General features: G+C 48.9%; 1 protein-coding gene across 2 annotated transcripts in view; it reads left to right on the top strand.

The window, feature by feature from the left end:
- CNGB1 (cyclic nucleotide gated channel subunit beta 1) overlaps positions 1 to 24,444 on the top strand; it is a 90,511-nt gene that overhangs the window by 34,381 nt on the left and 31,686 nt on the right. For both annotated transcript variants that reach the window (XM_026456872.2, XM_026456871.2), the window contains exons 17-24: positions 5,464 to 5,626; positions 13,522 to 13,629; positions 16,463 to 16,620; positions 17,756 to 17,911; positions 19,908 to 20,116; positions 21,205 to 21,255; positions 22,021 to 22,107; positions 24,363 to 24,427. In XM_026456872.2, coding sequence (XP_026312657.1) covers positions 5,464 to 5,626; positions 13,522 to 13,629; positions 16,463 to 16,620; positions 17,756 to 17,911; positions 19,908 to 20,116; positions 21,205 to 21,255; positions 22,021 to 22,107; positions 24,363 to 24,427 — 997 coding nt within the window. The remainder of the gene's footprint in view (positions 1 to 5,463; positions 5,627 to 13,521; positions 13,630 to 16,462; positions 16,621 to 17,755; positions 17,912 to 19,907; positions 20,117 to 21,204; positions 21,256 to 22,020; positions 22,108 to 24,362; positions 24,428 to 24,444) is intronic.

Genomic DNA, 24,444 nt, shown 5'->3' with positions numbered 1-24,444 from the left:
GTTGGTAAGTGGAGGGGGCATGAGAAGTTGGGGGCCTCCTGGGCTGTCCCTTGGTGCTCTTGGGTGGCCAGCCACAGGACCTGATGACACATTAGACATTGAACTCCAGGGACAAGAGTCATGCTTCTGGCTTTGGGTAGCACTGCTGAAAATGCAGGTAGGCACCAGGCTGGTAGTGTTAGGCTGGTGGGAGGACCCCCACGTATCGTCTCCCTCAACTCTGTGCTCCTAATTGCAGTCCCCAGGGTCGCACCTCTGCCTGAGACCCTCTGGCCCCAGCACCATGGCTATACCAGGCCAGAACATGGAGCTGAATCACCTAGTCCAGGACCAGCTACCTGGCCAGGTGGCCCCTGCCTCTGCGCTCCAAAACCTGGTAGAGCATCTCCCTAATGTGCCCAGCTACCGTGTCCCAATCACCCGCATCCCTGTCCTCACCTCCCGGAGAACCACCTTGTCCAACTCCAGCTTCGCCAAGGAGACCAGGAGCTCCATCCACCAACTAGGTAGCACAATCTCGCCCCACCCAGCATGCTCATATCTGTGGCGTGTGCTTCTGCATGGCTAGGGCTGTCTTGACCTCCCTGGGTGCCGTGGTCATGGTGTGGACCAGTAATTGTGCTTGTGGAAAACCATCTCCTCTTCCTCTGCCGATCAATACCTTCATCCTGCTTTGTGGTAGTGACTTGAGAGGTTTTAGCCCCCTTCTCTTCATGCCTAAAATTCCACTACAATTAGCAATTCATTTATTTTTTCTCACTCTCTTTCTCTTCCTCTTTCTCTCTTTCTTTTCTTTTTTTTTTCTTTTTCTTTTTCTTTCCTTTTTTTTTTTTTTTTTTTTTTTTTTAAGACAGAGTCTCTCTCTGTCACCCAGGCTGGAGTGCAGTGACGTGATCTCAGTTCACTGCAACCTCTGCCTCCTAGCAATTCTTGTGCCTCAGCCTCCTGAGTAGCTGGGATTACAGGCACATGCCATCACGCTTGGCTACTTTTTGTGTTTTAGTAGAGAAGGCGTTTTGCCATATTGGCCAGGGTGGTCTCAAACTCCTGATATCAAATGATCTGCCCACCTCGGCCTCCCGAAGTTTTGGGATTACAGGCGTAAGCCACTGTGCCCGGCCAGCAATTCATTTCTTTGGGTTAAACATACAATTCTTTCTTTAGGCACATCATTTTTATATAGGTAATCATTCACACCTTAGTTTAAACAAGCCACTTGCTCAGATCTCTAGGCCAAGAGGCTTGGACAGGGAGTCTGGGATCAGACTGGAGGGGAATGAAATGAGGGGAATGGAATAGAAGAGAAATGTGGGTGCTGATTGCAGATAGAACCCACTGACCTTAAGTTTGCTGCTCAGCAAATTCCATTTCAGGAAAGAAGCTCCAGGTGCAGACAGCCATCCTCAGAGGCTAGGGTGGAGCGAGGGCTGTCTGGATCCATTGATTGTGACAAGGTCCCCGTAGTGGCCTTTGGGCTGCCACTGCTCACTGCCTGATAACAAAGAGCTCAGGGACATACTGGAACCCCGGACTAACCCCTGCCACTTTCTGACTTAACCCAAGCCAGACACGCCTGCTTTCCCTTTGGATTGGCTTGTTTATTTGTGGTTGACATGGTGCAGGGCTGCCTCTGAGATCAGTCCAGCCAGGCAGGACAGAACATTTCATGGGAAGACATCCACTGTTGTCCTTCTCTCCTCTCCCTGGCTTGAAGTGGGCACAGAGAGGAGGTGAGGTGGCACATAGATCATCCAACAGTAAGGGGTGCCACCCCGGCCTCCACCTTCTAGTAGGCAAGCCTTGAATCTACTACTCCAAAGCAGCCTACCCCTATATTGAGGATACTGAATTGCAAAAAAAAAAAAAAAGGAAAAAAAGAAGAAGAAAAAAAAGGAAACAAAATAAAAAGACCACAAAGCATCCCCCAGCTCCCACCCCCACAGGCCACTCCCTGATAACTGCTAAATCTGTACCAATTCTATTTTTTTTGCGGGGGGGGGATGGAGTCTTGCTCTGTTGCTCAGGCTGGAGTGCAATGGTACCATCTCAGCTCACTGCAACCTCTGCCTCCCGAGTAGCTGGGACCACAGGCATGCGCCACCTTGCCAGGCTAATTTTTATATTTTTAGTAAAGACAGGGTTTTGCCATGTTGATCAGCCTGGTCTTGAACTCCTGACCTCAGGTGATTTGCCCACCTCAGCCTCCCAAAGTGCTGGAATTACAGGCATGAGCCACCGTGCCCACCCCCAACTCTAATTTTATTTGCTTACTATTTTCCTTTCAGTGGATTCTCTTTTTTATTTAACTAAGTATATTTAAATAGGAAAACTTCTTATTACTATTCAAATGGAAAACCAGCATTGCTTGCCATAAACAGAGGCATAAATAAAAATAACCTCAAATACAATGAAAACACAATGGTGCTGCTGTTTTCTAATGAGATGGATGGGCCCACTGAAGGTGTGAATCTGGGGCATGCTCTCTTAGCTGCAAGTGGGATTAGGCCGTGTGAGAGAGGCTCTAAGGCCACAGAGGCACCGACCTGAGACTTCCTCTCTGGGTATTCACTAAAAAAGGGGTAACTGTTTTTTTTTTTTTTTTTTTTGAGACGGAGTCTTGCTCTATTGCCCAGGCTGGAGTGAAGTGGCACGATCTTGGCTCACTGCAAGCTCTGCCTCCCACGTTCACGCCATTCTCCTGCCTCAGCCTCCCAAGTAGCTGGGATTATAGGCACATGCCACCATGCCTGGGGAGTTTTTGTATTTTTAGTAGAGATGGAGTTTTGCCATGTTGGCCAGGCTGCCCTCGAACTCCTGACTTCAGGTGATCCTCCTGCCTTAGCCTCCCAAAGGGCTGGAATTACAGGCGTGAGCCGCCACGCCTGACTGAGAATAACATTCTTATTCTAGGTTATCTTTTGCTTTGTCTGTACTGTCAAAGATCATCTCCTGTCCTCCTCAGTCTCTGGGAGCCCCACACTTGGGAAAATGTTCCCGGGGACAAGTTGACACAGGGGGCTGACTCAGCTGTGCTAGAGCACATGATTATTCTAGATGCTACAGACAAGGTAATAAGAAGCTGTAGTAAGAACATTACTTCCATTTTATTTTATTTTTTATTATTTTGTGAGACAGGGTCTCGCTCTGTCGCCGAGGCTGGAATATAGTAGGCGCGATCTTGACTCACTATAAGCTTGACCTCCCAGGTTCAAGCTATCCTCCAACCTCAGCCTCCCAAGTAGGTGGAACACTGTGACCAGCTGAATTTTGTATATTTTGTAGAGGTGGGATTTTGCTATGTTGCTCAGGCTGCTCTTGAACTTAAGGGATCCTTCCACCTCAGTCTTCTAAAATGCCGGGATTACAGGCATGAGCAACTGTGCCTGGCTCCCCTTACATTTTTAACAACTTCTCCAGTCTTGCTCATCCTCTTCTCCAGAGGATTTAGGGTTCGATCCATCAAACTATAGAGTAAGTGTAAGCAATTTAACAGAGTGCTGGGTTTTCTCATAAAGACCATTTGGAAAAAAGCACATATCGGCTGGGTGTGGTGGCTCATGCCTGTAATCCCAGCACTTTGGGAGGCTGAAACTGGCAGATCTCCTGAGATCAGGTGTTCGAGACCAGCCTGGCCGATATGGTGAAACCCCGTCTCTACTAAAAATACAAAAATTAGCCAGCTGTGGTGGCAGGGGCCTGTAATCCCAGCTACTCAGGAGGCTGAGGAAGGAGAATGGCTTGAACCTGGGAGGCAGAGGTTGCAGAAGCCGAGATCACACCACTGTACTCCAGCCTGGGAGGCAGGGTGAGACTCCACCTCAAAAAAAAAAAAAAAAAAAAAAAAAGAAAAAAGAAAGAAAAGAAAAAGCACATATATAATTATTTCAAAATCCCCCCACTTCCCTCTTTTGGGGGTGTATCCCTGCCTGCCTTGCTGGTGCCCACACCTGTGCTGCTATTGGGTAGACCCCCTAGGTGTGGGGGAGAAGGAGGAATACCATCCCAGCCTCTCAGTATCCTCTGACCTTGGACTTGGAGCAGACCTGTCCCTGCAGTCCCTGAGGTGGGTGATGGAGCCCAAGGTAGGGCCATGTCCAGCCTCCCTGGAGAGGACCTGATTCTCAGAATGTGGGACATAGTACAGGGCCTCTCAGAGGTCCAGAGTCAGGCTAGCTGATGAATTTGGGGGCCCCTGGCATGTACAAGAACAAGGACATACCCAGGCAGGTACCCAAATAGGGAGTAGCACACACTACGCAGTCTGTTGCCCTTGATTGGAGGGACCCTGCCAATGTCTCCATTTGATGCCCTTCAAGAATGTGAGGCCAGCTGGGCCCAGTGACTCGTGCCTGTAATCCCAGCACTTTAGGAGGCCAAGGTAGGCGGATCACCTGAGCTCAGGAGTTCAAGACCAGCCTGGGCAACATGGTAAGACCTCATCTCTACAAAAAATACAACAATTAGCTGAGCATGGTGGTGTGCGTCTGTGGTCCCAGCTGCTCGGGAGGCTGCGGGGAGGATCACTTGATCCTGGGAGACAGAGGTTGCAGTGAGCTGTGATTGTGCCACTGCACTCCAGCCTGGGTGACAGAGTGAGACCCCCTCTGTCTCAAAAACAAACAAATAAATAAAATAATTTTTAAAAAGAATGTGAGGACTTGGCCGAGTGCTCACGCCTATAATCCCAGCAACTTTGGGAGGCCGAAGTGGGCGGATCAAGAGGTCAGGAGATCAAGACCATCTTGGCTAACATGGTGAAACCCCATCTCTACTAAAAATACAAAAAATTAGCCGGGTGTGGTGGCATGTGCTTGTATTCCCAGCTACTTGGGAGGCTGAGACAGGAGAATGACATGAACTTGGGAGGCAGAGTTTGCAGTGAACTGAGATTGCTCCACTGCACTCCAGCCTGGGAGACAGAGCAAGACTCCGACTCAAAAAAAAAAAAAAAAAATCTTTAAGAATGTGAGGACTTTGCCTTCTGGCTCCTCCCCACATGCCTGGGAAGGCATGGTCACCCTAAATTGGGGTGGGGAAACTGAAGCTCAGAGTAGGGGAAGCAGCTGACTCAGGCTGTGCTAGGCCAGGTGCCAGGACTCTGGTTCCCCATGCCTTCTCTGGAGGCTGCCACTGCCTCAGCTCTTGGAGCTTGCTCAAGTGCAGGGAAACCAAACTGGGCTTTGAGAGCTAGGATGCTGGGCTCCAGGCTGTGTAGGGGAGCGCCTGTGGCTTCTGTGGCTTCTTTTGTGGCTCCTGGGCTGGTGGCTGCGACCCTCAGAGGACCCCAGGCACCACGTTCTTGCAACCCCTGCATGGAGCTTTTCTGTGTGCCCCATTGGGAAATGAAGCTATCAGAGCCCCCTCCAAACATGCTTTCTGTGGTTTTCTTCAAGAACACAGCCAGACTCCTGGGACCCGGCTTTTGTCTGTCTCTGACTTTCTCCTTTCCTTCCTCTCCCCCAGTGCCTGCCACGAAAGAGCACCCGGAAGTGCAGGTGGAAGATACGGATGCTGATAGCTGCCCCCTCTTGGCAGAAAAGAATCCACCCTCACCCGTGTTGCCGCTACCGTCTCCTGCCAAATCCGACACCCTCGCAGTCCCAAGCTCAGCCTTGGGGACACACAGGTTACCTTTTATGCTTCTCTTGGGCTTTTCTCGGCACTGTGACACCTGTTTATCTGGCAGATGAAGAGACTGAGGCCAGAGGGAGAAGCAGCTGGACTAAAATCACACACAGCGAGTTGGTGTCAGAAGTGGGATTATGATGCCTCTTCCTGGTTTTCCTAAGTCCTGGCTTAGGGCTCTTATAAAAGCTCTCATGGGAGGCCCTGTCCCAAATGCCCTCAGCTATAAGTTAGAAGGAATAATATAATAAATAATATAGTAATAGCGGGACACAGTGGCTCCTGCCTGTAGTGCCAGCACTTTGCGAGACTGAGGTGGGTGGATTGTTTGAGGCCAGAAGTTTAAGACCAGCCTGGCCATCATAGCGAAACCCTGTCTTTCCTAAAAATACAAAAAAAAGTAGCTAGGCATAGTGGCGTACTCTTGTAATCCCAGCTACTCAGGAGGCTGAGGCATGAGAATTGCTTGAGCCTGGGATGCAGAGGTTGCAGTGAACTGGGATCGTGCCATTGCACTGAAGCTTGGGCAACAGAACAAGAATCTGTCTCAAAAAATAATTTTTAAAAAAATTTTAAATAAGCAAATAATATAGTAATATATAATAAATGTTACAGAATTGCTACCTCCTCATTTTATTTTATTTCATTTTTGACAGGATGCTATTAAAACTTGCATATGATTATAACTCACCAAGTCTTTTTAAAAAAAAAACTCTTGGCCGGGTGCGGTGGCTCAAGCCTGTAATCCCAGCACTTTGGGAGGCCGAGACGGGCGGATCACAAGGTCAGGAGATCGAGACCATCCTGGCTAACACGGTGGAACCCCGTCTCTACTAAAAAAAATACAAAAAACTAGCCGGGCGAGGTGGCAGGCGCCTGTAGTCCCAGCTACTTGGAAGGCTGAGGCAGGAGAATGGTGTAAACCTGGGAGGCGGAGATTGCAGTGAGCTGAGATTACGCCACCGCACTCCAGCCTGGGCGACAGAGCGAGACTCCGTCTCAAAAAAAAAAAAAAAAAAACTCTTAAATTTTAAGTGTACAGTACAGTATTGTTACCTATATGCACATTATTTTACAGCAGATCTCTAGAATTTTTCATCTTGCATAACTGAAACTCTATACCCATTGAACAGAAACTCCCCATTCTTCCCTTCACCCCCACCCCAGCCCCTGGCAGCCACCATTCTACTTTTTCATTCTGCTTTCTGTTTCTATGAGCTTGACTACTTTAGATATCTCATATATGTGGAATCATGCAGTATTTATCTTTTTGGGACTAGCTTATTTCTCTTGGCACAATGTCCTTAAGATTCATCCACATTGTAGCATGTGACAGGATTTTCTTCCTTTTTAAGGCTGAGTAATATCCCATTGTATGGATATGCCACATTTTCTTTTCTTTCTTCTTTTCTTTTCTTTCTTCTTTTCTTTTCTTTTCTCCTTCCTTCCCCCTCCCCCTCCCTCTCCTTCTCCCCCTCTCTCTCCCTTCCCCTCCCTTCCCCTCCCCTCCCCTGTTTTCTTCCTTTCAGACAAGATCTCCCTCTGTCACCCAGGTTGGAGTGCAGTGCTGTAATATTGGCCCACTGCAGCCTCAACCTCCTAGGCTCAAGCATTTCCCCCTTCTCAGCCTCTCGAGTAGCTGGGACTACAGGCACGTGCCACCACCCAGCTAATTTTTTATTTTTTGTAGAGATGGGGTCTTAGTATGTTGACAAAGGCTGGTCTCAAACTCCTGAGCTCAGGCAATCCACCTGCCTTAGCCTCCCAAAGTGCTGGAATTACAGGTGTGAGCCACCAACCCAGCCCACATTTTCTTTCTTTATCTGTTGATGGACATTTATATTGTTTCCATCTCTTGGCCATTGTGAATAGTGTTACTATGAACATGGGAGTGCAAATATCTCTTTGAGATCCTGATTTTGATTATTTTGGATGAACACCCAGAAGAGGGATTGCTGGATCATATGGCAGTCCTATTTATAATATTTTGAGGAACCACCATGCTGTTTTCCACAGTGACTATACCATTTTTCCTATTTCTCTACGTACTCGTTAATGCTTGTTATTTTCTGGGTTTTTTTTTGGATCACGGATATCTTAACAGATGTGAGATGGTATCTCATTATGGTTTTGATTTGTATTTCCCTGATTATATGGTTTGGCTCTGTGTCCCCACCCAAATCTCCTCTCGAAATGTAATCCCCCTGTGTCGAGGGAGGGACCTGGTGGGAGGTGAATGGATCATGAACAGCATGGTTTTCCCCATGCTGTTCTCATGATAGTGAGTTCTCACGAGATCCAATGGTTTAAAACTGTGGCACTTCTGGCATTTAAAAATGTGTGGCTCCTCCCGATTTGCTCTCTCTCTCTCCTGCTCTGTCATGGGAAGACGTACCTGTTTCCCCTCTACCTTCTGCCATGATTGTTTCCTGAGGCCTCCCAGTTATATTTCCTGTTAAGCCTACAGTACTGTGAGTCAATTAAACCTCTTTTCTTTATAAATTTAAAAGAAGAAGTCTCTCTCTTTCCCTCCCTCTCTCTCACTGCCGTGTAAGATGTGCCTTGCTTCCCCCTTTGCCTTCCTCCATGATTGTAAGTTTCCTGAGGCCTCCCCAGCCACATGGAACTGTAAGTCACTTAAACTTCTTTCCTTTGTAAATTATCCAGGCTTAGGTAGTCCTTTGTAGCAGTGTGAAAATGGACTAATACACCCGACGATTAGTGATGTTGAGTAGCTTTTCATATTCCTGCTGGCGATTTGTATGTCTTCTTTGGAGAAATGTCTATTCGAGTTCTTTGCCTATTTTTTAGTTAGGTAATGTGTTTGTTTGTTTTCATATTAAGGTATAGGAGTTTCTTTTATTTATCAAATATATAATTTTCAAAGATTTTCTCCCATTCTGCAGGCTTTCTTTTCACTCTGTTTTTTTCTTCTATGCAGAAGCTTTTTAGATGGAGATAATCCCACTTGTCTATGTTTTGCTTTTGTTACCTGTGCTTTCGGTGTCATCCACCCATTGTATTATTAGATAATATAATGTAGGCTGGGCACAGTGGCTTATGCCTATAATCCCAGCACTTTGGGAGGCAGAGGCAGATGGATCACCTGAGGTCAGGAGTTTGAGACAAGCCTGGTCAACATGGCAAAACCCCATCTCTACTAAAAAATACAAAAATTAGCTGGGCATGGTGGCTCATGCCTGTAGTCCCAGCTACTAAGGAGGCTGAGGCAGGAGAATTGCTTGAACCTGGGAGGCGGCAGTTGCAGTGAGCCAAGATCATGCTATTGAGACTCTGTCTCAAGAAAAAAAAAAAAGATAGTAGATAATATAATGGAAACACCACAGAACACTAGAAAAATAATCATCTAAATCCCACCACCCAAGATGGTGTTTTTACTGCTCTGCATTCTCCTCTATGCCTTGGTTAGGCTCATGGTCTTGAATGGTTTTAATTGGAGGAAGGATCCAGTTTACGGTGCTGTCTCATTCCATGAACCCTTTTCCATATTGCTGGGCTGTCTCCTTAATGCTCACTTATGATGGCTTCTGGCTATTCCTCCAGCTCCATGGGCTGGAATGAACTTAACAAATCCCCTCTTGTTGGGCCCTATCCATAATGGTACCATGGTCACGTGTTTGGTCTTCTTCTCTCTACCCTTGGGTTCCTTTCTCAAGAGTGACACTCCTAGTCAAGGTGGTGCACATTTTGACACCTCTTCAGATAAATTTGTTGCTGAGTGGTTAGAGCTGCTTTTGAACAACTCAAGCCAGGTGCCTGGCAGAAGGCTTTGTGTGCAGCTGGAGGCAAACTGCCAAGGGCAGGACAGTGATTTTTAAGCTGGGGGGCTGTCTGTGCCTCTTCTGCACTGGTTGGATGGAGCGATGGTTCTTTCTTCTTAGTTAACTTTTGCTCTCCTCCATGAGCTCCTGAGTAATTGCTCAGCTGAGATCAGAAGCCTGCCAGAATGGAGATGGCTAGGTGTAGCAAACTGAGGGCTGTGAGGTCTTAATGTAGAGAAAAGAGACACAGTTTCACTGGGCCTGGGAGTACAGCTCACAACTTCATCAGTTCTTATGTTTAGTTCACTGAATTATGTACAAAGCCCATTAAGGAATCCAGAAATGGCTCCACTTGTAGACGTCTGCTCTATTTACCCCTGTTCCCTTTATATGGGCAGGGAAATGACACAGGCTGGACTGGGTAGGGGGTGGCATATTTAGGGGAGGGAAGGGACCAAGATCATGTGGGGCTGGAATCCAAGCCTCTGTACTTCCGCTTGTGAGCTGAGTCTGTGAGGCTCCTCTTGTCCCTGTCATTCGTGCATTCACAAGCATGTACTGAACATCTGTATGTGCTAAACTCTGCCATGGATGCTGGGGATACATGAGGGAGAAGGCTGGCAGGGGCCTGCCCTCATGGGGCTGACATTCTAGAGGGGCCAAGATAGACAATGAACAAGTAACCAAATAAACAAGCAAGTGCCAGGTTGAATGTGACTATGAGAAATGGGGTGGGAAACCTCTGCCTGAGCCCATCCCTGAGAGGTGAGAGTGCTGAGGCCAGTGGGGCTGACTGTGAGCAGGGACAGAATGAACATTGGGAGCAACTGACCAGGGCCAAAAAGCCACAGAGGAGCTTGGGCAAGGCCCTCCTTCCAACTTCAGGCCATCGCTTGGAATGAATCCCAGAGCACCACTTGTAAGACGTGGGTCTTAAGGCAGGTCATTTAACCTCCCTAGGCCTCCACTTTCCTCATGTAAGATGAGGAAAGAAACACCACCTGGTTACTAGAATTGTGAGAATTTAACAAGCTATTGCACCCTAAGGTACTGAGCACAGGGCCAGACACAGGCAGTGCTAGGGGACCAGGAGCTGCCAGCTTAGGCCCTCATTCTGGCTTCTCTGGGGCAGCTAGCACTTTCTTGTTTTTTTGATGGAGTTTCGCTCTTGTTGCCTGTTGCCCGGGCAGGAATGCAATGGCGTGTTCTCAGCTCACTACAACCTCTGACTCCCGGATTTAAGTGATTCCCTACCTCAGCCTCCCAAGTAGCTGCGGTTATAGGTGCCTGCCACCATGCCTGGCTAATTTTTGTATTTTTAGTAGAGACGGGGTTTCACCATGTTGGGCAGGCTGGTGTTGAACCCCTGACCACAAGTGATCTGCCCGCCTCAGCCTCCCAAAGTTGGGATTATAGGCATGAGCCACAGTGTCCGGTGGCAGTGTGCACTTTCTAGGCTCAGGAGGGTGCCCTATACTGGGCACAGGAGGACTGACTTTGGGTCCCAGCAATGGGATTTTTGGCCCCAGTCTTCTTGTGTGGGGATGTTCTTGTTAATTACAGTGTGAAAAAAGTGAATCCATGAGTTTTACCATCCTAGGTGAGTTGGCAGAAGGCAACAGGATCATTTCAGAGCCCCCTGGAATCAAGGTGGATGCCACACATCCCTCCCTCTGTATCCCCCTAGAAACCCTAGTGGTGGAATCCGGAGTCAAGGTGGTGAGGCTAGGGAAGAGCGCTGTCCTGGAACCCTGGCAGACTCAGGTTTGGGTCCAGTGGAGTGTTGCATCTGCACGGTGATGGCCTCAGTGACCCCTGCCCCCAGCATCCTCCTGTCCAGCTCTGTGATTGGCCCTCAGGGGCCGGAGTAGGAACCTCTGCTGATGTGAGCTTCTTGGGAAGATGTGCAGATGTCAGCAGGTTTGGGCAGCTCAGGGCTTGGCCCCAGGCTGTGTTCTCAGAGAAGGGACCCGAGGGAGGCTCCTCCTCTGACTCTCCAGCTGGTGAATGGGTGGAATTTGGGGACTGGCTGGAGTTTTCAGCTTCTGCTGGGAATTGCAGATTAATCACTGAAGATCCTTGTCAGGCTTGGTCCCAAGGTGAAGCTCCCTGCCTGTGGATTCCATTTCTGATCAAACCTCACAGAAGTGAAGGCCCTGGAAAAGTAATCATGGCCGGGTGCAGTAGCTCATGCCTGTAATCCCAGCACTTTGGGAGGCCGAGGCAGGCGGATCACCTGAGGTCAGGAGTTCGAGACCAGCCTGGCCAACATGGTGAAACCCCGTCTCTACTAAAAATACAAAAATTAGCTGGACATGGTGGTGCGTGCCTGTAATCTCAGCTACTCGAGAGGCTGAGGCAGGAGAATGGCTTGAACCCGGGAGGCAGAGGCGGAGGTTGCAGTGAGCCAAGATCGCACACCGCACTCCAGCCTGGGTGACAGAGCGAGACTCTGTCTCAAATAAATAAATAAGTAAGTAAATAAATAAATAAATACCTAAACAAAAGAGGTTTAATTGGCTCATTGTTCCACAGAGCGTGCAGGCAGCATGGCAGTGCCTACTTCTGGGGAGGCCTCAGGGAGCTTGCACTCGTGGTGGAAGGCAAAAGGAACAGGCTCTCACATGGCAGGAGCAGGACTGAGAGAGTGGGGAGGTGCCATACACTTTTTAACAATCAGATCTCGTGAGAATTCACTCACTATACAGTACCAAGGGGGGATGGTGCTAAACCATTCACGAGAACTCCACCCCCATGATCTAATCACCTCCACCAAGCCCCACCTCCAACACTGGGGATTACAATTCAACACGAGATTTGGTGGGGTCACAAAGCCAGACCATATCAAGTCCTGAACTCTCATCTTCATGCTACTGACTGATCTGATGCTCATCCTGATGAGCCAACACATATGCTTTCATGTGTGACATGCATACCCATGTCCCCAGACTCTTGGTTTTGTGTGCTAACACTCAGCCTTCTATGTTTTAAATGCTAATGGAAGTCATTAAGAATGACCATTCTTCTCCACCAGGACTTCATTCATGGACGTATGAAATGCTCTTCCTATTGGTAGATATTGGCCTGGGCAGCGTCCTCCAGACACAATCTTTGTGTTTCTACATCAGCTAGTTCTACTCTGTCTTAAACAGGATTCTTTCTCTAACAGTGGAGTTTGCTTTCTTGGTGGTATTAAGGAATTTCTCTCTCTTGATCTTTTCTCCTCTTTCCCAGGCTTTTGCGTTCCTCAGTAAACCAATTCATTCTCACTGCTGGGGTAGAGGGTGGGAAAATCCAGAGAGTTAGCCCCTAAGATGCCAATGTAAAATAGTATCAAAGGCACCTCTTCCACCTACTCAGACGCCCAGGCTCAAACCTGCTGATGTCAGGCCAGAGGCAGGTTGGGTGAGAACCTTCTTGTCTCTGAACTTCAGGACAGATCTAGACACCATTAACCAAGACACTAATGGCTCCAGAATGCAGCACTCCATGACAGACTTGGACTTCCTGACTGATGGAGGAACCTGGGATCATTTAGTCCTCATTCTTCAGATAGAGAGCCTGGGGCTTAGGAGGGGGTGGGACTTACCCAAGGTCACACCGTAAGCTGGAGACTGGATTCCACGGCTTCTCTGATAGCTGAAAAGGTGGTGTGATAGAGAGTAGAGGGGAAGGAGGTGGGTGGCTTTAGACTGGGAGCAGGATGGGGGAAGGAAGTTTAAGCTGAGAACTAAGTGATAAGAACCTCATTTACTTGGGTAGATTTAATCCCATTTTACAGAAGGGGAAACTGAGGTAACTCAGAGTATTTTAGTAATTTGCTGAGGCCACACACTGGTAAGAAGCAGGACTGGGGTGCAATACCAAGTCAATGCTGTTACCTTTAGGCCAAGCCATTTAACAGATGGGAAGACTGAGGTCTAGAGAGTGGCTATGCCCCTCTCTTCTACCTTTTTCCCTCCCTCCAGGGAAATGAGGACTGAGAATTTCATGCTCCACCCCATCCTCTATCTGGGAATTGGCTCTAGGTGATCTTTAGGGATCAAAGTCATGACACTTCTCCCTGGGGCCTCTGCCCTTGCTGAAGGCCCCTTCCACATCCGTGTCTTTGCAGGAAGAAGCTGCCCTCTGAGGATGATGAGGCTGAAGAACTTAAGGCGTTGTCACCAGCTGAGTCCCCAGTGGTTGCCTGGTCGGACCCCACCACCCCGAAGGACACTGAGTGAGACCCCTCTGGGGTCTCAGAAAGTTGAAAGACTTGGGGGAGGGTGGGGGATGTGGGGGGGCTAGTGTGGATGCTTTTAGAACTTTCCACTATAAGGCAGACTTTGCCAGTGGCTTCCCGGCAGTAAGTCAGGATCGATCTCCTGCCCAGGCTGCCTCTGGCTGACCCAGGAGTCTCGTAAAATCCAGTGGGCTCAACCTCTGGGCCCAGGTGTGTCCATGGCCAGCAGCGCTCAGAGAGGGAGGGATCTCTAGGCAGAGGTCCCCTTGTGAAGGAGAGGCTGAGGGGAGCTGCCAGCAGGGCTCCTGCTGCTGAACTTCTGAAAGGTCAGTGGGGACAGGGAGGACCACCAGGACCTCCAGTGGGTTCTGCCCTGGGGAGTTTGTGAAAAACGAAAAAAAAAAAAAAAAAAAGATTCTCTGGCCCTGTCTGGCTGCCCTGGATCAGAGCTGCAGACAGTGGGCCTGGGGGGTCCACATTTTCCGAACTCCGCAGGGCACGTGGTACAGCTGGCCTGCAGAACAATGTTTAGAAACCACTATGATAATGGCTGGGCACTGTGGCTCACGCCTGTAATCCCAGCACTTTGGGAGGCTGAGGTGGGCAGATCACCTAATGTCAGGAGTTCGAGACCAGCCTGACCAATATGGTGAAACCCTGTTTCTACTAAAAATACAAAAATTAGCCAAGCATGGTGGCACATGCCTGTAATCCCAGCTACTTGGGAGGCTGAGACAGGAGAATTGCTTGAACCCAGGAGGTAGAGGTTGCAGTGAGTTAAGATCTCACTTCTGCACTCCAGCCTGGGTGACAAGAGCGAGACTCCATAAAAAAAAAAAAAAAAAAAAGAAAAGAAAAAAAAAGCCAGAAACCATTGCGATGGCACTGGGACCGGGGTCTTAGAGATCGAACTGTCCCCAGGGCTGGGCCAGTGGGAGGTATCTTCCTGAAGGATCTGAGAAGCTCTGGTGGATGGCGAAGGCCCCAGCCCTGGGCTCTGCCTGGAATCCCCATCATAGTCCTTGGCCATGACTCCTAGATGAGCCACAGGAGACAGCAGGCATTCCTTCCTCCTTCCAGTCTTTTTTTCTATCCACAATTTTATGCAGTTTATGCTTAACAGAGCTGTGGAAAGTTAGAAAAGATAAGCAAGAAGAAGTCCCAACCCCAACCTCAGTCCAGTTGCCCACTGTAGCATGCAGTGGACTCACATTTTATGAGGTAGGGTAGGGGTAGGGGTAGGGTTTAATATCAGAAACGAAGGCAGAAATGAGGTATAATGAGAAAACCTATTCTTGAAAACTCTTAAGGAGGTCAACCTGGAGACCCATGTATTAGCTAGGCAGGCTAGGCTGCTGCAACAAATGGACCTCAAAGGCTCAGTGGCTTAAGGAACATGATGTATCATATATACCATCATCATCTCACTAGTTGCATGCATCAGGTCAGCAGAAGGTTCTGCTCCATGCAATCATTTAGGGACCCTGATGACGGTGCTCTGCCACTTTCTCCATGTATCTTCCCATATCCCACTGGTCACCACTAGAAAGGGAGAACTCCAGGCCTGTCTTCAGCAAGGAGGCCCCTAGTTGCATGTATTGTGCCTGAGAGCTCACATTCCAATAGCGAGAGCCTGGCACGTGGTCCCTGGCTGGGTGGCTGTATCCCAGTTGAGTGTGCACTACAGGAGGGAATGAGCGTAGCAGAGCAGCTCATGTCCCCACCACACCTGTATGCCAGCTCTCATTAGGAACCCCACACTTGGCTGGGTATGGTGGCTCACGCCTGTAATCCCAGCACTTTGGGAGGCTGAGGCAGGTGGATCACCTGAGGTCAGGAGTTCGAGACCAGCCTGGCCAATGTGGTGAAACCCCGTCTCTACTAAAACTACAAAAATTAGCCAGGCATGGTGGCTTGTGCCTGTAATCCCAGCTACTCGGGAGGTTGAGGCAAGAGAATTGCTTGAACCCAGGAGGTGAATGTTGAATGAGCTGAGATCGTACCATTGCACTCCAGCTGGGCGACAAGACTGAAACTTCATCTCAAAAAAATAAAAAATAAAAAGAGCCCCACACTTGTTCTCTCCAGCCCTACTTCCTCAGTTGAGCTCAAAAAGAGTAGTCGACTGCAGTTTCTGCGTCTTAATGTATGAAAAAAAAAAGATAAAAAAGATATTCAGCTCAGCAAAATGATCTCAGTGAGGCCACTCAGAGGAAAGAAAGCACATTCACAGGCCTGCTTCAGTGCACCCAGGGCACACGCCCCACACTAAGTTGAATGCTAGGCAGACTCATTCATTCTCTGTCTTTCTGTGTTTCTCTCTCTCTCTTGCTGACAGTGCAGAAACTTTAATTCCTATAAGTTAAAGGGATATAGAATGTATCTGCACTGCTTTTTCCAGCAGTTATATCCTAAGCCTAAAAAAGTAGGCCTGCTCCCTCTCTGTTCTGCCCCTGGACACGTATCTCATGTGAAGTTTGCACTGGGATGAACGGCCCAATTTTGCTGAACTCTAAACTGAGTTCCAGGAGTTTCCTCCTAAATCACAAGTGAAGTCATGCTTTTTCCAGAACTGCCCATCTGAATCAGAGCCTACGTGGTACATTTTCCAAAAGCTGGGCCAGAACACCTGGGCATTATTCCTGGACTGAATTTCCTCCTAGGAGATTACAGTGGGTCTGTGGTTTCTGATGTCAGAAGGAGACGGGGGCAGGACTTACCTCCTTCAGGCTCTGCCAGAAGGTGGGAACAGATGCTGCACAGCTCTGGCCTGGGGGCGCAGGGGTCCCTCCCGGCTCAGCCTGCTCAGCTTTGGGTGATGTTCCCACAGCGGCCAGGACCGTGCGGCCTCTGCGGCCAGCACAAATAGCGCCATCATCAACGACCGGCTCCAGGAGCTGGTGAAGCTCTTCAAGGAGCGGACAGAAAAAGTGAAGGAGAAACTCATCGACCCTGATGTCACCTCTGATGAGGAGAGCCCCAAGCCCTGTGAGTCTGGAGCTGAAGGGGGCCTACCTGGCCGGGGATGGGGTGGGGCCTCCAAAGTCCCCTGTCAACTCATGGTAAGGGTGGCCCCAAGAAAATGGTTGAGGTCCATGAGAAAAGCCCAGATCCCCACTCTGTGGATTTGGGGTCCATATGTACAGGTTGAGATATGTACCCAAGAGTGGGAAGAAGATCAAAGTTCTGGCCAACAATCCACTTGCACTCAGCCCTCTCTCCCACGGGGAAGTGCCTTGCTTGACCCTTCCGTCCCTTTCCTACTGGTAGGTGGGTGGTGCCACCCGAAATGTATCTTATGGTCTTACACTCAGATTGTGTGCACAGCCTGCTCTCGAACTAGGCAGTCTTATTTTTCAGAGACGTCAGTGCCTTGAAAGTTCTTATTGAGGCTATCCGAATGTTTCTTTTCTTTCAAGGTATTGGGAGGAAATAAGACACATGATCTCTTGTCAGGGAGATATTTTAGATCTTTCCAGAGGAAGGCTATATCTTGGAAATCATGGTGCCCACAACAGGCCATGCAGAGCCTGATGTCACAGCCTTGAAGCTAGAAAACATAGCCTTATTGAACCTATAAGAGCCAATCCCTGGGTCACCAAAAGTATCAATATTACGGGGAGGCTGTGATCCCATCTGGTCTCTGTTTTTAGAGATGAAGGAGCTGAGATTCCATCTCAGAAACCTGGAGCAACACTTCCCTGATTTTATTAGGCCTTTCAGCGTTCCAACCATGGGTACTGGAAACACTGGGTACAAAATGCCTCCATCTCATCAGAGGGAACTAAGGGGGTCTATGCATAGACACGCAAGCAGACACTGAAACATCCAACTGGCCCAGAAACAGCTCGTTTGGGTCAGCTTCTGAGAAGCAGTTCCAGCTTACTAGTTGGTAAGAGTTTCTGGGTGGGCACCCAGGTTGCTGTTGCTGTTGAAGAGGGAGTTGTGGAGTTCACTCCAGGAGAGCGACTTGGGTTCTGCACACAGAGCTTGCAGCAGCTTGCGTAATGGTGCCAGGGTCCTCTCAGCTCTGGATCCACGGTCTGCAGTTGGGACCCTTCTCTCTGCATCCTCTATGTGGGCCTCAGGGTTGGTTCAGATAGTCACCAATGTCATCCCACAGCCCCAGCCAAGAAAGCCCCAGAGCCAGCTCCAGACACAAAGCCCGCTGAAGCCGAGCCAGTGGAAGAGGAGCACTATTGCGACATGCTCTGCTGCAAGTTCAAACGCCGCCCCTGGAAGAAGTACCAGTTTCCCCAGAGCATTGACCCACTGACCAGTGAGTCCTGGGGAATGGGTGTTCCCACTGTGTAACATGAGAGGGCAGGAGGGTGGGAGCGGGATGGGAAGAGGGTCAGGGGATTCAAGAGGTGGGATGGGAAGTCACAGATGACCTGGGTTCATGATCTTTTATACTTTTCAAAACCATTCCACAGTTTCTTGCCTGATTCTTAAAATAAACCCAGCCTGGCCAACATGATGAAACCCTGCCTCTATTAAAGATACAAAAATTAGCTGGGCGTGGTGGTGCACACCTGTAATCCCAGCTACTTAGGAGGCTGAAACAGGAGAATCATTTGAACCTAGGAGGTAGAGATTGCACTGATCCAAGATCACACCATTGCACTCCAACCTAGGTGAAAGAGTGAAAGTCTGTCTTAAAAACAACAACAACAAAAGTCCCTGGAATAGGAACATAAGATCACACCCATCTTACAGATGAGGAAACTAAGGCACAGAGAAGTCAGCAAGGGTAAGGATGCAACTAGTTAGTGCAGACCCAGGACTCCTGACTCTTGGCCAAGTCCTTTTTTCACTCTGGTCATGCTGGCCTTTTCCTAGAGCTCCTGCTCTGAACAGAAAAGTTCAAGTGCTGCCCCTGGAAGAAGTACCAGTTTCCCCAGAGCGTTGACCCACTGACCAGTGAGTCCTGGCGAGTGGGTATTCCCACTGTGTAACATGAGAGGGCAAGAGTGTGAATTCCTATTGCTTCCCTTTAAGCCCACTTCATCTTCCTCAGAAATAACACCACTTCATATGTGCATAGCACTTTAGAGTTCACAGCGGACTCCCTACCTTTCTTTTTTTTTTTTTTTTTTTTTTTTTGAGACGGAGTCTCGCTCTGTCGCCCAGGCTGGAGTGCAGTGGCCGGATCTCAGCTCACTGCAAGCTCCGCCTCCCAGGTTTACGCCATTCTCCTGCCTCAGCCTCCTGAGTAGCTGAGACTACAGGTGCCCGCCACCTCGCCCGGCTAGTTTTTTGTGTTTTTTAGTAGAGACGGGGTTTCACTGTGTTAGCCAGGATGGTCTGGATCTCCTGACCTCGTGATCCGCCCGTCTCGGCCTCCCAAAGTGCTGGGATTACAGGCTTGAGCCACCGCGCCCGGCTGACTCCCTACCTTTCTTATCTGACCTTTTCCTGTGATTTCTCAGAAGAGGGCAGATGCCAGAGAGGGACTTTCTCAAGGTCACACATTTTGGGGGGCAGGACTTCAACCCTGATGTCCACTGGATTTCTCAAGTGACCTGGTGGGCTGGGTACAGTGGCTCACACCTGTAATCCCAGCATTGTGAGAGGCTGTAGTGAAAGAATTGCTTGAGCCCAGGAGTTCAGGATCAGCCTGGGCAACATAGTGAGACCTCATCTCTAGAAAAATAATAAACAAATAAACAAATAACCAACCAGATGATCTGAAATACCCATCCATCCATGCATGTATTCACCTGCCTGTCCATCTATCTGTCCATCCTTCATGCATTATTTACTATTCTGTATTTACTAAGGCAGAAAATACATTTTGGGAAAAAATTAAAGAAGAATGAAAGTTTTCTGGTTGGCTGCCTATTATCTTATAATACTAGCATATTCCCTCCTGAGAGTACTTGATTTATTAGGGCTTAGCAGTGATTAGTTTTTAAAGCAGATAGTTTTTTTTTTTAAAGTAGAGATAGGGTCTTGCTATGTTGTCCAGGCTGGTCTTAAACTCCTGGGCTTAAGCAATACTCCCACCTGGGCCTCCCAAAGTGCTGGGATTACAGGCATGAGCCACTGTGCCTGGCCCCTAAAGCAGAGAGTTATATATACATATATTTGTATATACATATATACACACACACATACACACACACACACACACACACACTCTTACAAAAGTGCCACATGTAGCAGTTGAAGGAAAGTATAGAAATGTAGAAAGAACAAAGCCCCACCTGATTCAACTGGTGAAGAGCCTTGCCTGGCTGATACTCCAGCGGCCCCGTCCATCTTCCCCACAGACCTGATGTATATCCTGTGGCTGTTCTTCGTGGTGATGGCCTGGAATTGGAACTGTTGGCTGATTCCCGTGCGCTGGGCCTTCCCCTACCAGACCCCGGACAACATCCACCTCTGGCTGCTGATGGATTACCTATGCGACCTCATCTACTTCCTGGACATCACTGTGTTCCAGATGCGCCTGCAGTTTGTCAGAGGCGGGGACATCATTGTGAGTCACAGGCAGGTGGTGTTGGGGTGACTGGGGGCAGACCCCTCAGCCAGAGCCTTCAGGGCACTGACCCCTGATGCTGTCACAGATGACAAAATAAGTGAATAAGGAAATTTCAAGAACGGCTGCAGTGCTTGTTCAACAGCATGGTTGTTTATTTTGCAGGCCTTTGATATGTTCAAATTACACACATCACATATTGCTCATAGGTGAAATAGTTCCTGGTCCACTTGATGGAGTCAAAGATAGAGAAGTGGTCCAGAGAATGGTCTTTAGCGAAGATGTACCTGGTTTGAATCCCACCTCCACCACAGCTAGCTGAATCGCCTCTGTTTCCTCATCTGTAGAATGGGGATAGTAATAGCTTCCACCTCCCAGTGTTGCCATGAGGATTGGTTGAAACGATGCATGCAGGGTGCTCAGCACAGGTAACCGCTGGCAATTAACTTCTCCCAAGGGTCCTGCAAAGAACACACTGATGCTCTCCTACTTGGACCAGTTTGAGACCCTGGCCTCTGGTCCAGCCCCGCACACCACCCCCGCCTTACTAGGGAGTAAACTGAGGCCCTGACTGTGACTTCTCAGGAACAGGGGACACAGTCCCTGTCTCCCAGTGTGGGTCACTTTCCAAAATTCCACCCTGGCAATGCCTGTTTTGCTGTGTGCAGACGAGCTGAGGTTTTGCCTCTAAACAATTTTCCTTGGAGAGATTTAAAGGGAGTAAAGTAAAAGTAAAGAGACTTCCTTGGAGAACTTCTTTTCTGGCCTGATCAGAGTGGTTAGCAATTCCTCAGAAAAGATGTGCAAATGGCCCAGGTAAGACCAGTAGGCAGAGAGAATAAGCTTAATGTCCTCGATTTCCACCCAAGAAATCAGGATCTAGCTGGGTGACCGGAACAAATCCCTCCTCCCTGGGGGCCGGGCCTCTCCACCTATAAAACTCAAGGCTTTCACCAAGGCTCAGATGGTCCTCGAGCTGTTATGCTCATTTGAGGGTGGAATTCTTCGGGAAATTTCACAATTGCTCCCCACAGGGTCAGGGATTAAACTTTAAGGTCATTTCACCATCATTATTCCCTTTCTTTCAGACGGACAAAAAGGACATGCGAAATAACTACCTGAAGACTCGCCGCTTCAAGGTGAGTGCCGGAATGCAAGTTTTAGCGTCTGCGGGGTTTCAGAAGGAGGGGCCTCAGAGGGCCCTGGGGGGCTCATGAGATGTGGTTTCTGCCACACGGAGGATGCTGGTCCCTGTGGGAATGTCCTCCAAGCCACAAGCCCCAGGAGACGGGCTGGGTGGCCCCCAGAAGCTACCTTTCTTTTTTCTTTTTCCTTTTTTTTTTTGAGACAGAGTCTAACTCTGTCTCCCAGGCTAGAGTTCAGTGGTGTGATCTCAGCTCACTGCAACCTCTGCCTCCTGGTTCAAGCGCTCCTCCTGCCTCAGCGTCCCTAGTTTCTGGGATTACAGGTGTGCGCCACCACACCCAGCTCAGTTTTGTATTTTGAGAAGAGACAGAGTTTCACTGTGTTGGGCAGTCTGGTCTCAAACTCCTGATGTCAAGTGATCTGCCCGCCTCGGCCTCCCAAAGTGCTGGGATTACAGGCATGAGCCACCGCGCCCGGCCAGAAGCCACCTTTCATTGTGTCTGTACCACTCCCGCTCCTACTGTACGGCACAGCAGCCACTATCGGGGATAATGAAACTGCCCTTGGGGCTGGCAACATGGGCTTTGAAGCAAACAAGGGCTTGTTGGTGGGACACCTTCTGCCCTCTAGTGTGAAGCTCTCCTGGGGATTCTAACTTTACCTTTCCATGGAAGGGAGAGACTCCGCCTCTTACTCCCCTCACCCTCAACCCTGGGCTCACCCATTTTTACCCCCGTGGTGTCCCATTGGGATTACAGATGGATCTGCTCAGCCTCCTGCCCTTGGATTTTCTCTATTTGAAAGTCGGTGTGAACCCCCTCCTCCGCCTGCCCCGCTGTTTAAAGGTAGGACTGCTGGGCCCCCCAACCCCAGGCCTTCAGCTCATCCCTGCTCTGCACCGGCACTGGCATCTTCCTGTCTGCCCCCAGCAGCACTGGGGAGGGGAGTGTCCTTGAGGGATGGCCCGAGGGGAGGTGCATTTATTCCATGTGTGTCTCAGTGGAAAGTTCATTACAATTGCTAGTGCTTGGTGGTGCTGCATGTTAGGTAGTGCTATTGCCAGCATTTTGCAAATGAAGGGACTGGGGCACAGAGAGATTAAGTAATTGGCCCAAAGTCACAGAGCCAGGAGGGAGTGGAGCCCGAATTCGAATGCAGGTCATCCGACTCCACTGTTTCTGCTCTCAGTGATTATAGACACTCTCAAGAGGGGGGTTTCTGCTTTATGATGGTCTCTGTCTAAAAAATGGGGGCATTGGTGCTTGGAGAGGCTGGGGCACTTGCCCTAGGTCGCAGGAGCAAGGCAGTGCCAGGGATGGATTTGAATGCACAGCCAGACACCCGTTTCATCATTGGCCAGGCCTCAGTGTCATTCCAGCCGTTCCTTCTGCCACTCACTGGACAGAGCCAAAGTCTCCAGGATGGTCTGGCTGCCACAGCTGGCCATGGTCCTGTCATGTGACCAGGGTGGATAGCCACTCAGAACATTCAGGATCCCCCAAATGGATTTTGGTAGCCAACCAATCACATTCATCTCTCTCCTGAAATGATGCTTGGTGCCTTTTTCTGAAAACAGTACTGAAGGAATTTACAAAAAAGGCAAATGCAATCACATGAACAACTCAGAGAAACAGGGCAGAGAAAACTAGGGGGCATACAAGTGCCCTGATGAAAAGAAAGCACACCTATGTGGAATCAAGCATGGAAACTGCCTCTGAGCTTCCTGGCTACCAAGAGGAAGAGGGAAAGTGGAATTGGCAGCATTCTTGTTTGACACATACCAGCCTCCCAGGGACTGCAGAGGTTGCTTTAGAGCCAAACATCAGAGTGAGGAACATTGGGTCCACAGGCCAAGTTTCACCCCAGATGTAGAGGTGAGATCCAATCTTGGTTCACATGGTGGCCCCAGTGAGGGGGCATAACTCACAGGCCTACCATTGAACACCCCTCAGTGGACAAAACTCTTTGAGTGAGCCATCCAAGCCCCTGTTCTTTCTGCCTCCAGTTTAAACTGTGGCTGGAATTAGAATGAACACATGGATGATAACTGGAATATCCCTTAGGGAATCTTCACAAATACTGTTTTCAAATATCAAAAAATAAATGCAAAGATCTAGAGGTGGTATAGCATAAGGAGAGAGCGTGCAGCATTGAGTCTGGCCTGGGTTTGAATGCTGACTCTCTCACATACCAGCTGTGTGCTTTGGACAAGTTATTGGACTTCCCTGAGCAGCAACTTCTGTCAAAGGAGAATGGTAATACATCCTTCCTATGTAAATAAGGAATAAGGTAATGTATATAAATGTATATGCTGGCTGGGTGCAGTGGCTCATGCTCGTAATATCAGCACTTTAGGAGGCTGAGGCAGGAGGATCACTTGAGCCTAGAAATTTGAGACCATCCTGGGTACCACAGTGAGACCGTGTCTCTACAAAAAATTTAAAAATTACACAAGAGTGGTGATGTGTGCCCTGTAGTCCCAGCTACTTAGGAGGCTGAGGCTGAAAAATCGCTTGAGCCCAGAAGTTCGAGGCTGCAGTTATCTATGATCACACCACTGCACTCCAGCCTGAATGACAGTAAAACTCTGTCTCTAAAAATAAAGAAATAAAAAAGGCATATGCCAGTCATATAGTAGGTGCTCAATAAAGAAAAGTAGTTATTAATATACTTCTATTATTATGAATACACCTTTGAAGGATATAAGAGTGGGGTGTTAGGAATGCTGTCTCTTTATAAATTGTTTTCTTTATAAGAAACATTAAAAACAGCATCTTTAACCTGGATGCATGTACCCCTAAAAGTCTCATGATAGGGCTCAGAGCATCCGGGAGTCCTCTGAAATTATATGCAAATTGTGAGAACAAGATTACATGTCACTTCCAAGGGAAGATGGGCTATGACTTTCTTCAGATTCCTAAATGGAGTTTCTGGCCCCTACCCGTCAAGGGGCGGAGGATTTCTGATTTTGAATGCTCACCGTCCTGTTCCCTCCCCCTGGGGGTTGCAGGAAGAGCCCTGAGTCCCGGCATCTGTGGGCGTGGGAGCAGCATGCTACCCGCAGGCGGTGGGCTGCTCTCATGCCCTGCTCTCCCTCCAGTACATGGCCTTCTTCGAGTTTAACAACCGCCTGGAATCCATCCTCAGCAAAGCCTACGTGTACAGGTGAGACTCCCCCTGCA

The sequence above is a fragment of the Piliocolobus tephrosceles genome, chromosome 17 (genome assembly GCF_002776525.5).
Source record: "Piliocolobus tephrosceles isolate RC106 chromosome 17, ASM277652v3, whole genome shotgun sequence".
NCBI classification, from domain to species: Eukaryota; Metazoa; Chordata; class Mammalia; order Primates; family Cercopithecidae; genus Piliocolobus; species Piliocolobus tephrosceles.
The sequence above is the reverse complement of the archived record's forward strand: the minus strand, read 5'-3'. Positions and strand labels throughout refer to the sequence as shown.